General features: G+C 35.2%; 1 protein-coding gene across 1 annotated transcript in view; it reads right to left on the reverse strand.

The window, feature by feature from the left end:
* The window catches only part of HCN1 (hyperpolarization activated cyclic nucleotide gated potassium channel 1), a 442,363-nt gene that overhangs the window by 40,142 nt on the left and 384,170 nt on the right, over nt 1-18,051 (reverse strand). The window contains exon 6 of the mRNA XM_020879154.2: nt 14,417-14,657. Within this exon, the coding sequence (XP_020734813.2) occupies nt 14,417-14,657 (241 nt within the window). The remainder of the gene's footprint in view (nt 1-14,416; nt 14,658-18,051) is intronic.

Raw genomic sequence — 18,051 nt, forward strand, 5'->3', positions numbered from 1 at the left:
CCTGTTGAGCAGAAAGCAGTGGTGATTGTTTTACAATTACAAGTATCCTGTAAACTCCAAGAAAATGAGAACTTTTAATGTACTCATATTAAGTCCTTACAATAAGAGGATAAATATATATGAACTGAATTAATAAGTGTATTGTGCAATGGATTCAATTAAGATTTCAAATGTTCCTCCTTTAAGGAGTCTAGACTTTAATTAATGTTCTCATTCATGTGCAGTGTGAATGTATAAGTGCAAATGGCTATTGTTGACTTGCTAACATCAATAATATTTAGACACATCTTTGGGACCTACTATTCCTTTTGCTGGGGTGCACATACATATCTCAGAGAAGGGAACCACTCACTGCTTGTCACTAAAACATCCTGTTGTTAATGTGTTTCTCTTGTGATTTACAGTATGAAGTACAAAGAAACATTTTAAATAATTCTGGCGTTTTAAATTTGCTAAGGGTATTAAAACATTTCAATAAATTTACTATACCTTGCAAAATAGGTGATGAAAAGCAATTTAAAGTGATTAAACTTTTCCTACTTCATTATCTTTCTGCTGAACTATTCTGACTGGTAATTTCAGTACTCCCTTCTAAGTAAATTCAACCATGGAGAAATGTCTCTATGGACAGCAGAAGCATGCTTAGACTTAGGAAACGCAGATTTTCTAGCAACAGGCTAGGAGGGAGAAATTGTAGGTGTGTGTGTATGTGTCAATGTGTTTTATCATTCAGACTAATAGGAAAGGATCTTTGTTTTCTGAAATGCTATAAACTAATAACACTGTAATGACTTGCAGACAATGCACCTGTTACTGCGTGAAGAGCAGTGGCCGAAAGTCAGTCCATCTCTGTCACTACTGGTCTCTGTGGCCCATGCACCTCTCAGGCTCTTTAACTGCACAAAAGAATGAAGTAATGCCTCCTTCTTAATTCCAAATTTTACAAAAATGTTTCTGAATAATTTAACTTTTGAAAAATATATATGTCTTTTCTCCCATTTCCCTTCTAATGCATTTGGGAAATAGATATTGAAAATGATAAAGACTATGCATTTTTGTAGTTACATTAATCTAATGTGAAATTATGTGATATACTTGAAATGAGTACAATGCAGGACACATTAAAGTCTATTTATTTGAATAATTTGGATTTTATGAAATCTTAAGTGTTTTTTGTTGGGTGTGTGTGTGCATAAACATAAACACACATATGTATACAATAAGGGTACTAGGATTTCCAGCGTTGAGGTGACCTTTAATTTTAAAGAGCTTTCAAGACTGTCTATTTCATCCTCACACCCCCACCCCTACCATACACAGAAATTGATTTCTCATAAATTTCACTGCTATTGCATTAAGACTAACAGTGACTCGGGAGAATATACAAATTGATTATTAGATTCTCTGTTAACTCAACATGAACACTGATTCAAGAATACTTCAGTAATGTCTTACACGTGTGTCTGCTTCTCTGTTTGATGCCAGCCAGTGGCATTTGTTACTACCTATCATCATAGTACAAATCTATAAACATTTTGTATATGTTAAGCCATTTAGTCCTCTAAGCAAGCCTAATGAAGTAGAAATTATTATTATCCTGATGTTACCAATTTGGAAACAGGGGCCTAGAGAAGATAGTGACTTTCTCAAAACCCAATAGCATCTTAAGATCCAACTCTGACGCCTACACTCCTTAAGAAGCATCCTTCTGTCACATTTCAAAGAACTTCGCAACCAGCCCCTGACACTTTCTATTTTTCACTACTCATAAAAAAGAGTTGTAGTTAATTTTCATCCACTAGAACATGAGTCATCACAAATACCACCTTCCTCCATTTTTTTCAATGCTGGGATCTTGTCCTAGAAAATATCCCCAATGGTAACACTTCAAAAATATTGTGAACTCTAGAATAAGCAGGAAGACATTTCAAATACTCAGAAAAATACTAAAACAAGCACACTGGCAAAATAGAATATGTCCCCAAGAGTCCCATTCTGACAGCATCACAGACCCGGAAAAGTGCAGATAGTCTGCACTTTAATAGTCTCCTTTTACAGATGTGAACCTAAGCCCTAAAATGTTAAACAGACTGCCTGGGGACATGCAGCTGGGTTGGGGTCTTAGTGACAAACAGTGGATTGGTTCCTGACTGTGGATGCTGAGTACTCTGCCATATCGTGTTGTTTCCTAATCCTCTTACAGTTTTGTTCCTAAAGACAGAATTTGTTAATTTAATTTGAAATATTATGAGAGTAGAACAACCATGCAATGAAATATGCTTAAGCTACTCAGACTTTCTTTTAAATGGTTCATGGTATAAGATTCAATAAGGCATGCCACTGTGAAGTTGCATAGTTTCAGTGATGTGGACCTTCAGATTTGAAGGCAGGATCTAAATTTTAGAGTAAGTAAAACATGGGCACAGAATAAAAAGCCTTTGTTATCAGCTTAAGTGGACAGCCACATGGACAAGGAGCATGCTAGAGACAGAGTTGAAATGAGGACACAGTGAGAACCTATCCATCTGTCTACCAGCAATTATGCACATAAACTCACCACAGGACATCACTCCAAATGAACCTGTTCAAAGAGTGAATTTTTTAAGGCCATAAACATTATAGGTTGGGGGCATTTATCAAAGACCTTAATTATGTTTTATGCTATACTATATTATGGTAAAATACTATACTATGGTAAAGAGCCTGGCCTGTTTTATATGCATACCTGTTAACTCTTTTATAGGATAAAAATGTAACTTTGGTGCATTATAAAAGTTTTAATTACTTTCAAATGTATACCCAATGCCTCAAAATGTAATACATATTTTCCACAGAAAGATGGTCTTACTTCACCTTATCCCACTCTGGGCTGATAGTATAGAATAGAAAATGTGAGAGGAAAACAAGCTAATATTAAAAATAAAAATTTGGACCTCCATCCTTCCCATGCAATTGCTATGCTTTTATACTTTATTGAAGTGTGCCTACTCAAAGACACACTTCTTCCTGCTTTTTGCACTGAGATTCCACAAGTATGATGAAGTATGATAATGATCCTTAAAGAAAGTGTCATGACAGAATAATAGTTTGCACAACTTTCATCCACAGAACTCAAAGTACTTTGCTAATGTTAGCTCATTCATCGCACCTGCCTGTGACAGGGGATGAGCAGATCTACTGAAGTAGGGCAAGAAAATCTTAGTCAGCAATGTTGTACTGAGGCTCTGAAAGCTAAATGTGAGGCTGAAGAGCAAAAGAACAAAACCCAGAGCTTTGAAAGAAGCAACCAAGAAGGAATCTAGCTTCTCTATTCAGCACTAAGTAAAGTTACATTTATGACTTCTGTTAAAAACTTATAGGAGAAAAAAGAAGAGCAGTCAACATAATTTTATATGTGAAAAATTTAAAGGAAATATAAAGATCATTTATTAAAAACTTGATCACTGACTTCATGATATAAAATATTATTTAATTAAAGATGACTTCAAAATTAGATTCAATATTTATTGAATATTTATTTATTCAATAAATATTTATTCAATATTTATTCAATAAAAAGGATATACCAGGAAATGTGCTAAGGATGAAGACACACAAAAAAACATAAAATGATTAGTATAATACAAATCTTTATGTCACATAGTTTCTGTGCATCATTTATATAAATGTTCCAAATAAATCACAGAGGAAACTTAGGGATGAACAGAAAATAAGAAAATGAGTATAAATAATATATGAGAGAAAGAAGTATTAACAGTGTAATATTCATGAATTTTAGGGTTTTTATCTTCTTTGCTACTCTATGACAAATATTTAGAACCCTGTCTGGAACACTGAAGATTTTCAATAGCTGTATGTGGCATCACTGACTCAATGGACATGAGTTTGGGTAAACTCTCGGAGTTGGTGATGGACAGGGAGGCCTGGTGTGCTGTAGTCCATGGGGTCACAAAGAGTCGGACACGACTGAGCGACCGAACTGAACTGAACTGATGTGGAAGAAAAAAGGGAAGGAAGGAAGGAAAACAATATAACTTGCTCCACTTATGGCATAAGTTTAAATAATGATGTTTTGAAGATTGAAAAATTTCTAAGAAGGCAATAATAGGGGAGAGATAACAGCCCTCTATATTATTCTAGTTACAATTGCCTTATAAAGCCCTTTCACCCCATTTTTAATCTGCATCGTTTTTGTTTTTCATTAAAGTATAACTGATTTACAGTTTCAGGCGTACAGCAAAGTGATTCAGTTTTATATATATATATATATATATATATATATATATATATAGAGAGAGAGAGAGAGAGAGAGATTCAGTTTTTTATATATATATATAGAGAGAGAGAGAGAGTTTTTTATATATATATATATATATATAGAGAGAGAGAGAGAGAGTTTTATATATATATATATATATATATATATATATATACATAGAGAGAGAGAGAGAGAGAGAGAGAGATTCAGTTTTTTATATATATATATATAGAGAGCGAGAGAGATTCAGTTTTTTATATATATATAGATACATTCTTTTCCAGACTCTTTTCTATTATAGCCTATTGCAGGTACAGTAAGCCCGCTACAGACGAACCTTCGCGTTGTGAAGCTCCAGATGAGAGCGTGTGTCCGCGTGGCTAACCCCATAAGGTGCGAGTGAAGCTGCAGCTTGCCCTCCGTCTCCCAGGGCTGGCAGCCCAGCTCTACCATCTCCCGCTCCCCCTCCCTCCCCGGTCAGCCCTTCTCGCCTGTCCCTCGATGCCAGCCCCTGTATGCCAGCTGCTGCACGGCATCTACTTACTTTTCAAGGCACTGTACTACACAAGATGTTTTCTTTATTTTTTGTTTGTTTTCCTGCGTTGCTTGTGTGAAAAATATTATAAGCCTATTACAGTACAGTGCTATATAGCCCATTGTGCTAGCTAATTTTGTCAGCTAGGCTAAATTTGCTGGATTTACAAACGTGCTCTCGGAACAGAATGTGTTCCTATGTAGGGGATTTACTGTATTGAATAAAATTCCCTGCTGGTAACATAAGCCTGTTTTCTATGTCTGAGGGTCTATCTCTGTTTTGTAAATATGTTATTTTGTATCACTTTTCTATCTTCCAATATACGCACAGTGTTTCTAACAATTGAGATAACTGACACATGAGTCTTCACATCAAGATCTAGATCTGGTTTTCTAGGCAGATGGGAGGACTGGAAACACAGGGCCTCTTTAATGAGTGAGGGTCATGAGGGAGACCTGGGTAGCCACCTTCCCTCTCATTTGGGTTTAGAAGAGCCAATTCTTGTGTCTCCTTGACTCCAAGACAGAGCACTGGCTGCCATCAGTCACCATGTTTGTTCTAATGTTCACATCACACCGGGCTCACTTCACTGCTTTCCTGGCTCGGAGGCATTTGAGTCATCATGCTTGACAAGGTCCTGCTACTGCAACAGAAGGCCTGATGAGGTCCTTTCACCCTATTTCTACAGCAATCTAGAATAGTTTTATCCAATATGGTAGGCACTAGCCACATGTGGCTATTTACATTTAATCTAAAATAACTGCAATAGAATGACATTAAACACTCAATTACTCAGTCACACCAGCATCAAATGCTCAATAGTTGCATACGACTAGTGTTTGGGCAGTATTAAATAGAGAATAGTTCCATCACCACAGAAAGTTCTAGTGAATAGCACTACACTAGATTCTGTTGGTTTTAAATTCTAGAACCATATTATTTGATTCTTAATATAGTGAGATTCATTTAAAATTAGAAGGCAATTTAAATATTAGTACTGAGTTTCTCAGAAATAGGTAATGCTTTGTGTTTCATTTAGTGTAGTTTATAATTTATCATTATTATTTGTATTAGCTTCCTGTCGTGATATACAGATAGTGAGTTGAGCACAGTATAGTACCGAAGTGAATGGATGTTTGGTTGCTTTTTTTATTTTAGAGCTGGAAAGAAAACAGAAGAGAGAAAATAAGGAGTAGTGATGAGCGAAAATATATCTGTTCATCCATTCACCCATTGACTCATTGTATGAGTTCTCCCTGAGTTTATGTAAGAATTCAAGCATTATTCTTTGGTGTTGCAGATTTAAACTGGAAAAAGTCACTGTGTCAAAGCTCAGAAATTTCATAATCCATTATAGAAGACTGACATATAAATGATAACAAAAACAGTTCAATAATAGGTTAAGTGGTAGGAAAGCAGAAAGAAAAAAAAAATCTGCCCGGGGGAGACTGAAAAAATTACATTTCAGTGATGTCTTCATATAGGAAGCAGTGTCAGCCTAAAGAATGGAGAGGATTTTTTGTTTTATTTTGCTTTCTTTTTATTTAAACTAGGGATTTTTTAAAATCCCTTTTTTTATAAAGGGATAAATCTTTATAAAGGCAACTTTCATTCTTTGCTAATGTAAGAGCTAGCAGCCTTGATGTAAGGATAAATCAAGGTTGATTTAAGGATATCTAGAGGGGAAGATATGCATTGAGATTAGGAAAATAAACTGGGCCAGATTGTATAGAGTTACCGAGATTTTGTTTAAAAATTTGGATATTATTCTTCTTCATACAAAGGCAAGGGACACAATTCAGATGAACCTTCCTAAAAGAGGAATAGCTGCAAAAGGATGAAAACACAAAGAGTATATAGGTCTGGAATCTCCTCTCCAGAATCCTGGGAAACAGGCATGAATGGGAAATGTTGGGCTTCAAAATAAGAGGCCCAAAATAAGAGGCTCAAATCACTAATGCATGTTTACTTTAAGGAGAACCCTCAAAGAAAACATGAGAGCTTTGCTGGTACTCAGTGGTAAAGACTCCACCTGACAATGCAGGAGACATGGGTTTGGTCCCTGATGCAGAAAGATCCCATATGCCAAGCAGGGCAACTAAGCCTGTATGCCACAATTAATGACCCTGTGCTCTAGAACCCAGGAGTCACAACTGCTGCGCCCACACTGCAGCTACTAAAGCCTGTGTGCCTTAGAACCCACGCTCCACCACAAGAGAAGACGCTGCAGTGAGAAGCCTCTGCCCACCAGCTACAGAGTAGGCCCGGCTCACTGGAACTAGAGAAAAACCTGCATAGCAACTAAGACCCAGCACATTCAAAAATAAATAAACAAAATAATTTTTTAAAAAAAGATTTCTCTTTAAAAGAAAGAAGAAAAAAACATCAGTCCAGGAGATAGTTCTTTCTTAAGACTATCCTTATTGATGATGTATATTCTGCCTAAAAACCTTTTTCCTCCAGTTATGCCTGATGGAAAGCCCTGCTTCTTTCTACCTTTGAGCTATGCATGCAAAATGAAAAAAAAACTTCCATCTGTTCGTTATTACCAGACATTCCCTTAATAGCATATACAGAGTTTATTGCTACAGAAGGTAGCATTTGAATAATACAAATAAAATGCAAATACCAATAATGCAAATAAAATATGAATACCAAAGAAAGCTGGTAATCAAAATGTCACAATTTTTGCTTTCAAGAGAATGAGAAAGAGTATGTCAAAATAGTCAAAACAATTGTACATTGTAAAGTGACTCATAAGCTGCTAGATTTGTTTTACCTTGCAACAGAACCCCATGCTTTTCATTAAAATCAATTACCCCAGTTTTTGATAAATAGTGAAACTTAGGAGCTAGGTAGAAGCACATTTTAGAAATTAAGTATGTGAATTAGAATGGCACACTAGAAATTAGAATTAGAAAGCACATTTGCCTTAAGGAGTTTTTATTTGACTAGGTTCAAGATATGGCCTGGCCCCTCTAATTATAAATACTTCAAAAGTGGTGACTTGTGAACAATCACAGGAATACAAGAAGATCCAGAACTGTAATAAGGACATTTTTGTTTTTTCGTTTTCCTTCTCTAAAGAGAAGGAAACCTCTGCTTCTTTGTCTCTTTTATTAAAGAGGAGAAAACATCATGACTTCAAAGTAAAATGTCTTAACGTTCATCCTGATTTTCATAAGTGTCTCAGACATTTGGATATAATCCTTTATCCTGCATTGATGTATTTATACATGACACTACTGAATTGAAGAATTAGAAGGTGAAGATTTAGATGGCGATTAACACCTCTCTCAACTCAATGATTTAGCAAAGATTCATCCTGTGGTTGTACATTGTCTGGTATTTCTAGGTGGGACAGAACCTACAAAAAGATCCAGTGGAGTTGTCTTCTTTTCATAGAATCAAATATTTCATTAACCTGACCTAAGAAGAGAACGAATGAGGAAGCAAAGGAAAACAAAACAAAACAAAAAATCTTGAAGAAGATTGATTGTTTTTCCCTGCTGCCACCTCATTTTCCTTATATTTTGCGAGAATGATTATATTAGTTAAATTAACATTGAACTAATCAAATTGTAACTTTCTTATCAACAGATTCCTCACATCTCCTAGTAAATCAGTGTCAGCTTTTAGAAATGTACAATGGACTAGAAATGGAGTAAACTGTAAACCACGGATTGGCAGATGTTTTTAGTCCTCTTACAAACAACGAATAATCACCATGACAGGGATAGCCTGTGGTTTTTCTAACCTGCAGCTCTACATTTAAAAATGCCAGATCATTGTAATCTGGCCAAATGCATTTTGGGCATAAAAATCATAAATATGCACTTTAGCTATATAAAGTGGCTGACAGTCTCCTTGAGGCTGTCAAAATGTTAGACATGATTAAGTAGCATTTAATACCAAATGATTTATCATGGCAACCATCATGGGAAGTATTTTCTTTCTTGTAGGTTTATTATACACCACTTTTTTTGAACTTCCCTTGTGGCTCAGCTGGTAAAAGAATCTGCCTGCATTGTGGGAGACTTGGGTTGGAGACCTGGGTTCGATCCCTGCGTTGGCAAGATCCCCTGGAGAAGGGAAAGACTACCCACTCCAGTATTCTGGCTTGGAGAATTCCATCGAGTATATAGTCCATGGGGTCACAAAGAGTCAGACACGACTGAGTGAGTTTTACTTCACTTCACTTCACTATGTTCTAAGAAGAACCTATGAGACAAACATTTTGAAAGATGTAAAGTCAAGGGATTGAATCAATTAGAATACTTGGTGTGGAGAGACAATCAGTACAAGGTGAGTGGACAGAAATATTAATAATGAAACATTATATTAGAACAAAAGCTTTTCTTTAAAATCATGAACTATTGAATACAAAGATACATTATTGGGAATTTTAATGAAGCTAACCTCTCTGGACATATATGTATATCTAGAAACAGTCCTGTATTATTGCAGAAATAAATCAAGTTAGGAAGTTAGGTATAGAACACAAAATTCTGAATTTGTTCTTTTGAATGTCTCCATATCTCACTATTTTGCTTGTCATTTAGTTGGAGTGTTTTCTGTAAATTGATCATGCTTACTCACTTAAGACACTTTGGAAGAGTAGAAAGAACATAACGAAGTTGATCCCAGGCTCTTCTGCTTAAAAACACTGTGAACTTGCCATGTTCAGCTGATGCAAAATATAAAATTAATATACTACAAAAGTATGCTCTATCACTTTCAAAATTTCATATTAGATACTTAAAGGGGTATAAATTTTAAACCCTCCCATGTTATATAAGTACAAGTTCTTATTATTAGATTCTAACAGACTTCTTTATCTTATTTGGTATTTAAGTTGAACAAATATCAACTGTATGTGTGAAATAACTGAAAGTAATGCAGACCTATTTTTTCCATAAACTGTACACCAAAGGACAGGCCCACTAATAGCCATTTCAAATCACCATAATGAAAATATGAATGACAGTAAAAGCACTGAACCCAAACCAATTGCTATTTTGGAGAATTTCTTACTGAAGTGAGTTGGATTTAATAAGTAGATATTTGTTTCACAGGAACAAACTAACTATAGGTGAAATATTTGTTAAATGGTTAAAATGAGGGATAACTTCATCAGTAATTTTGTAAAACTATATTTAAAGATGATCATTTATGTCTTAAGAAATTTAGAAAAATGATGGAGAAAATGTTTATTTTATGTAAAATTACATTTTGATAGCTATAACTAGGTTTAGTAATTGAAGATCACCTCATTCCTTTTTTAAAACAAATCTCATTTAATCTTATCTTTCTTACACATTACTTATTGCCAATACAATTTATTTAACATCTTTCATATTCTGTAATTCTCCTATTCAAACATTATATGTGCTTTTTTTCTCTCTACCATTCCATCTCCAAATGTTTCCATTTAAAATTTTTAAAGAGAATTTAAATAAAAGATAACTCATATACTATACAATGAATCCAGATGGAAAGTGCAATCTATTTTTACAAAGCAATATTGAAACACTATATTAAAAATGCAGTGGAATTTAACCAAGGTAGTATAGACAGATTTATGTGTATTATAAATTGTAGTCATCAAAGATGAAGAGTAGTTCAAAATAAATATACTAGCTTTTAAACTCAAGAAGCTAAAAGAAGTAAAACTAAAGTAAAAAGTAAATTGAAAGAACAGATTTTATACAGAAAAAATACAGAAATTAGTGAAATGAAAAGCAAAAATAAAAACTGCTTCTTTGAAAATACAACAAAAATAACAAATATTTAAGTAGCTCTGAAAAAAGTTAAGAAAATTAAAAAAAACAATATCAGGGAGAGAAAAGGCATAGAGATTTAGCAGAGATTAAACACATACGACGTAATACAGATGTCTCAGTGGTTAAGAATCCTTTTTCTAATGCAGGGGATACAGGAGACCCGGGTTTGATCCCTGGGTGGGAAAGACCCCCTTAGGAGGAAATGGTAACCTGCTTCAGTATTCTTGCCTGGAAAATCCGACGGATAGAGGAGCCTGGAGAACTATAATCCACGTGACTGTAAAGAGTGGGGTGACTGAGCACACACATTCTTAATGCATAATAACAACTTTCAGGAATTCCTTTCTAAACTTTTATGTATTTGTCACACTTCCATTAATTACCTCAAAAACCTTTTCCCCCAAACCACTTTCCCCCAAAGCTAGATTATACTTTTACATTTTACTACCAGATTTTATTTTCATCAACTGTCAATTTCTACTTTTTCTCATGTGAACACTAATTCTCTGAACTTACTAAAGTAGATTCTTTTTAAAGTTCTTAGCTTTCCCTAATTTCCTCCTTCTTTTTTCTTAGCATAATCTGCACAATAGTAAGGGGCTGATGCAGTGCAGAATCACGACAAGGAAGAAGAGCGGGAAGAAAGGGAAGGATGAAGAATTAAAAATCATCCTTAATGAATGGGGAGAAAGTCAAAGAAGCTAATCATTGGGTTAACCAAAACCTGGCCAAATATTTTGAGCTGATAGATTTTACTCAGTTGCAATAAGTTAATGAATGACAACCTTATGGTTATTCTGGGCTTCCCTGGTGGCTCAGCTGGTAAAGAATCTGCCTGCAATGCTGGAGATCTGGGTTTGATCCCTGGGTTGGGAAGGTCCCCTGGAAAAGGGAATAGCTACCCACTCCAGTATTCTGGCCTGGAGAATTCCATGGATTGTATAGTCTATGGGGTTGCAAAGAGTCAGACACGAGTGCCCAACTTTCACTGAGTGACTCACTTTTCGTACCTATGGTTAATTTGATATATTCCAAATAAGCATTTAATAAAATTAAAACTTTTCCCAATAAAACTTTATAGTTGTTATTGAAGAAAACTTCTTAAATTCAGCATATTATTGTTGCTTTTATAATCATTATTTTAAAATAAAAATGAATATATTGCCTAGTTTTCAGATTAGCCAACATCTCTAATTTGATTTGAATACTTTCTTTTTACTGATTTTCAGGGGCTCAAATATACTGGTTCTTTATTATCTAATTGAACAAACAAATAAAATATTATCCCTAGTCTGGATTTATTGAATTAGAGTCTCTGATAGGCAGAACCTAAACTTAAACAATTTCTTCAATGATTCTGATACACACATTTTTGCCATCTAATATCAGAAGACAGGTAATTAACTACAGTGTTCAATATAAGGCAGAAAGAATTCAGGACTCTGGAAAGCTGTGAGAAGTAGTATGGACACACAGAGTTGAGAGACATTAATTCTGAAAGAGAAAACTTCTAAAGGCATATTATAAAGTCTGTGAAGAATTAATACAAGGTAATAAGAGCCATTTATTGAATACCTCACTCATGATAAGAAAAAGTTTCCCTTGAATTTGTCTTATAGAATAAACCTGATATGTTAAGGCAGATTTCCTGACTTTTTCTAAAGAGAACATTTCAGTTTCCTACTGTTGAGTAATATTTAATTATTAAACTAGCCAATGTCTGACACTGGAGTATTTAAAGGCATTGTCTTTAATGTCATATCAGAACTGGCACTAAGAGACGTTAATAGTCATTCCCCGTCACTTGTTCTAACAAGTTAAAATTGTAATAACAATGTAGTGAAACGAAATAAAATAGAAGTAAATATGGAAAACATCTTCATAATTTTGAAGTGCAGAAAACACACTTTAGAAACACAAATGCTCTAAGATTCAAATCGAATAGACAATAATGAAGATCAGAATGATAAAACAAAAAATTAGAGAGACAGTTTTAAAAGAAGTAATAATTTTTGAGAAAACAGCTACAGTATATAAAAAAAAAAACATTAGGGACATTTCTGTAAATTTGCTTTAAGAAGACAAACAACACATTAAAAAAATGCAAAATAGCAATAGAAAATCAAATTAAAATAATCCATATCTATGAAGAAATGCCTCAGTATCACTGTTAATAATGGAAGTACAAAGTAAATAATAAGGGGATGCCAATTTTACTTATTAGGAGGAAAAATGTAAAAATCAATGGGCAAAGCAAAGTAGAAATTGGCAGTTTCATCAAAGAAATGATTTGATGTTTATTTTAATTTAAATGTATACATAGACTCTGGCCCAGTAAATCAACTCATAGGCAAGTTTTGTACATTTGCACAAATATAATATATACCTTATTACAGCAAAAAGCTGGAAACAACTCAAAATGTCAGAAACTTTAGCAAGGCAAATAGCCCCTTGTGATGGTTAATTTATATGTCAATTTGACTGATCATAGGATGCCCAGAAAAATATTATTTGGGATATGTCTATGAGGGTGTTCCTAGATGAAATTAGTATACCCTATTGCTTCCATTTTTCTAGAAATCCCTGACTAATATATCAGACAATTAGAAGCTACATTCCCCAGCCTCCCTTATACCTAGAGGTAGTCTTTTAACTAAATTCTGGCCAATCATGTGTGAATAGAGGTGAAATTGGCCATTCTGGGCGCACATCTAAAGAGGAACTGCTCATTCTTCAATTCCTCTGCCCCCTTCTCCCTTCCTGTGGTCCTTATTGTGGAGAGGGACCAATTTGTCTTGTATAAATAAGGAAAATAAAGGATGGCAGACAGCAAAATAAATAAAATCTGCATGCCTAAAAACTGTCTTGGAGAGAGCCATTAAGTCCTCTTGGGACTTCTGTGTGAGAGAAAAACACTTTCTATCTGCTGCTGCTGCTGCTAAGTCGCTTCAGTCGTGTCTGACTCTGTGCGACCCCGAAGACGGCAGCCCACCAGACTCCCCCATCCCTGGGATTCTCCAGGCAAGAGTACTGGAGTGGGTTGCCATTTCCTTCTCCATTCTATCTGCTTAAGCCACTGTTATTTGGTTCTGGTTTAAGAGGCTGAAGCGATATTCTAACTAATACAATAGTAAATGCACATGCACTGAACACGTGACACTGCAATGTGAAAATATACCAGTTTTCAATGAAAAAATGTTGCCTGCCATATCAGTAAACAAATGATGTTCAGCCATCAATCCATCACATTACAGCCACCCAATGGTGAGCCCAGAGCAAACAGGAGAGAGCAGGATGCCCACCACCTCCCAGTCAACTGCTGCAGCCACCCCAGATGATGCAATAGAGGAGACTAAGGATGAGAAAGCGTGGATACCAGCCCCAGATAACTGAAGTGTGTATCAAAAGAATAATTTCAATGAGTCCAGACTCTTGCATCTTTTCATACAAAGAAAAGCACTAAATTCTTTAATTTGAGATATCTGGTTTTCTCTAACCAACAGTAATCATTCCATGTTCCAACTACCTGGTCTTTGTTGTAAAAACTGCTATATACCCTGGCTCCGCCCTTACCTCTTGGAGCAGTCACTCAGAGCCATCTGAGGCACTCTGTCCTGGGCTTAAGTCCTCAGTTTTGTTGCCAAATAAAACATAATTCTCAACTTTTAGGTTGTGCACTTTTTTCAGTCGACATACTATAGACACTTTTATCAGAATTCAAATACATGTCCACATTCAAACCCAATAAATCAACATTCTGACATCTCCAAAATTCTGATAAAGATACATATTGCAAGCAAATTAGATTTCATCTGAGTTACATTCTCTTTTTTTACTAACCTCCAAAGTATGAGCCATCTGTCAGCTTCATTTCTTTACTGGATTTTGTGATGACACCAGCAACACCATGTTGAATGAAATACATTTTTTTACCCACAGCTCCTTCTCGTATGATATAATCTCCAGGTTGAAACACCTCAAATCTCAACTTGCTCAGCATGGCAGTCACGAAATTAGGATCCGCATTAGCAAAAAGTGGCATTGTAGCCACTAGTTTTCGGCAGTTGAAGTTGACTATCTCCTAAAGATGACAAGAGTAAAAAAAAAAATTGAGAGATTAATCATATCAGGAAGCAAAACAGGTGCTTAAATTAAGATCTCTATATAGTATAACATTGTAATTTAAATTAAGAAACAAAAATACATAAATTCTAATAATCCACATATTTCTTCAAAGTCAGGGATTATGTTTTATTATTGCATTGAAATGTTGTATTCCTAGCACACAGAGTAGTATAGGCAAGTATTAAACATCAATAAATATTAATTAAATATATACAAGTTTACCTTTTATTACTTCCCATTCCTTTATCATTCTTTATACAAAATTAGAATTAAAATGTGGAAGGGTTTTAGTCTCCCTTTTATCTGTTTTTATGAAGAAAAGAAGCCACATCACTTCCTATTAACCTTGATGTTACTGCTTCTGTGGCCCATTATGTTGAACAATCTAATTTGTACCTACTGACTGGAGTTCTGAAACAAGAGCCCAGCTGCCAATAAAATGCCAACAGCATTCTGATATTTTTTCTTAATGTCATTCATATTATGGGAAGGAGACTTGATATTGTTCACATTACACAAAGGAGACTCTAATTTGACCATAATCTATAATTATAAATTCAATTTGTTTCTGGGTTAGATCAGAAAATTACCCTTTCAAAACCTCCTGGGTTATCATTGGGAGTTTTGGACTGGACAGGGGCCATATTTTCCTTTTCCTAAATTGCTTTATGTATGGGATCGGGTCTGTTCTAAATTAGAAGATTTATACACCAGATTAGACACAGTGCTATCACTATGAACCAAAACAAGGATATGGGACCAACCAGTTTTAATGCTGAAAGTTAGATATGGAACAGAATAAACAATGGGAATCTAAATTTCACTTCAATGCCATTTCTCAGAAATACCTTCTCCAATGTCCCACCTCCACCCCAAAGAACAGGGTTGGACCTGAATTTGTGAGCATGCTTAAGAGACATATAAAAACGAAGTCACCTCTGCCAAGAGACAGAAAAAGGGAAAAAAGATACAGAGGTATTAAAAGAGAAGGAGATCTGAATTCCTGCTTTGGGAATACTTCTAGATTCCAATATGGGGAAAGAAACTTTCCTCAATCTTCTTCATAAAATAATTTAATATTTGTTATTCCAGGATAGTTAAAAAGTTCCAGTTGATGCAGAAGGCACAGAATTTTAAGTCCAACATAGAAAAGAAAGTGTTTCATCTTCAACAATATGCAGTGAATTCAGCAAAGCAGATAAGTATCTTTAATAGTGGAGTTTCATGGAAACTGGGAAAATATTTAAAAATAGCAGCAATAACCAGAAAGTGAACATAAAGACAAAAACAAGAGAAGGATATTACATGCGGTACTTGGTACAGCATCATCCAAGCTCTATAATGCACAGTAGACATTTGGGTGGCTATATCTAGGGGCATTTGTGATCAATTTTAATTGGTGTTGAAGAGCTGTGGTTGGAGTGGGGGACTACAGTAAGTTCAGCACATAGTAAGTGTTCAATCAATGTGCATAATGTAGGAGTAGACAGAAAGTGAAGTCGCTCAGTCGTGTCCGACTCTCTGCAACCCCATGGACTGTAGCCAAGCAGGCTCCTCCATCCATGGGATTTTCCAGGCAAGAGTACTGGAGTGGGTTGCCATTGCCTTCGCCAGGGGATCTTTCTGACCCAGGGATCGAACCCCGGTCTCCCACATTGTAGATAGACACTTAACCATCTGAGCCACCAGAAGGAAGGGATAAAAAAGAAGAAAAGAAGGAAGGAAGGAAGGGGGCTAAAAGGGAAAGAAGGAAGATGGAGTTTTGGCATTGGAAAAGAAAATGCTCACAAAACTTGGTTTATATTCCAATTGGGAAGTGGCCATTTAAAATTCTTAGAATGCTTTCTCAAGTCAATAGCTTGAGAAACAAGCCTTATGTATATAAAAATGTGGTTTTTCACTATTAAAAATATTGAGTCTTCCATACAAAAAAACACATGAAGATAAAGGTGAATCATTCAAGGTACCCAAGGTAACCACATGAATTAAAAGGAGACAGAAAAATATTATTAAAATGATCAGACTGCATGTTTGAAAGTTAATAAAATTATGTGTAAAATGACAAAAAAATATCCTGCATAGGAAATTGAAAATAAGCCAGGCTCAGGCTGCAGAGAAAATAAGTTTTCAAACAAAATAATAAAATAATCTTTTCATCTATATTCTTTGATTTGAAGTATACAGACTTTTCTCTTCATTGTTTTTTCACTTTTATTTTAGAAAATAATTGAAAGCATATTTTACAAGAAATTAGACTGGTCTTTATTTATATAAGCAATTCTTTTCTATGATGCATCTCATATTCAGGTGCACCACTGGAGCTGCCTTGATTATATTACTGTGAAAATAATTTCATATTATTGTTAATTTCAAGGAATGCATTCATTTTCTCTGTCTCTGTGGATCTTTTACCTCCTTGTGAATTCTTTCTGATTTAAACAGCAAATTCTAATAGAACTTTGACAGAAAAAGACATAATGGGACAGAAAGTTATTGGCATTTAAAAGCTCTTCCTCTTCCCATGAAGTCTGTTTGCTTTGAGGGTATATAGTTTAATGGACTTCCCTGGTACCTCAACTGATAAAGAATCTTCCTGCAATGCACGAGACCCCGGTTTGATTCCTGGGTTCGTAAGATTCCCTGGAGAAGGGATAGGCTACCCACACCAGGATTCTGGCCTGGAGAATTCCATGGACTACAGTCCATGGGATTGCAAAGAGTTGGACACAACTAATTGACTTTCAGTTTAATGGAAACAATCAAGTGAGTCTTGAGGTTAGCAAAAATTTTTAAAGCTCTTCTCCATCAATCATATTTCTTTATAGCACATTTTCTTAGAACATATTTAGTTAAGTTATTAATATCACTCTATTAGTAAAACAAAACTTTTAACACTCCTCCTCTTTAATCACAGGTCCTTATAGCACATTCACTTAAATAAAACACACAGTTAAGTTATTAATATCTCTACTCTCCATCCAGATTCTTTATGGCAGTTGTTCTAATGAGAGTTTTTAGCAACATGTCTGGCTTGAGTTAGGAGCATTGTCTATACACAATATACTGAGGAACATTCACTCCCTAAGGGAATTGGACACATGGCCCTGACCTTGAGATAATAAAGATGACCCCATGGACCCACCAGGTTCCTCTGTCCATGGAATTTTCCAGGCAATGGAGTGAGTAGCCATTCCCTTCTACAGAGGAAATTCACAACCCAGGGATCAAACTTGGGTCTCCCACATGGCAGGCAGATTCTTTACCATATGAGCCACCAGTAAAAATATTAGTCGCTCAGTCATGTACGACTCTTTGTGATTCCATGGACTCTAGCCCACCAGGCTTTATCT

Source organism: Odocoileus virginianus, chromosome 14 (genome assembly GCF_023699985.2).
Source record: "Odocoileus virginianus isolate 20LAN1187 ecotype Illinois chromosome 14, Ovbor_1.2, whole genome shotgun sequence".
Lineage (NCBI taxonomy): Eukaryota > Metazoa > Chordata > Mammalia > Artiodactyla > Cervidae > Odocoileus > Odocoileus virginianus.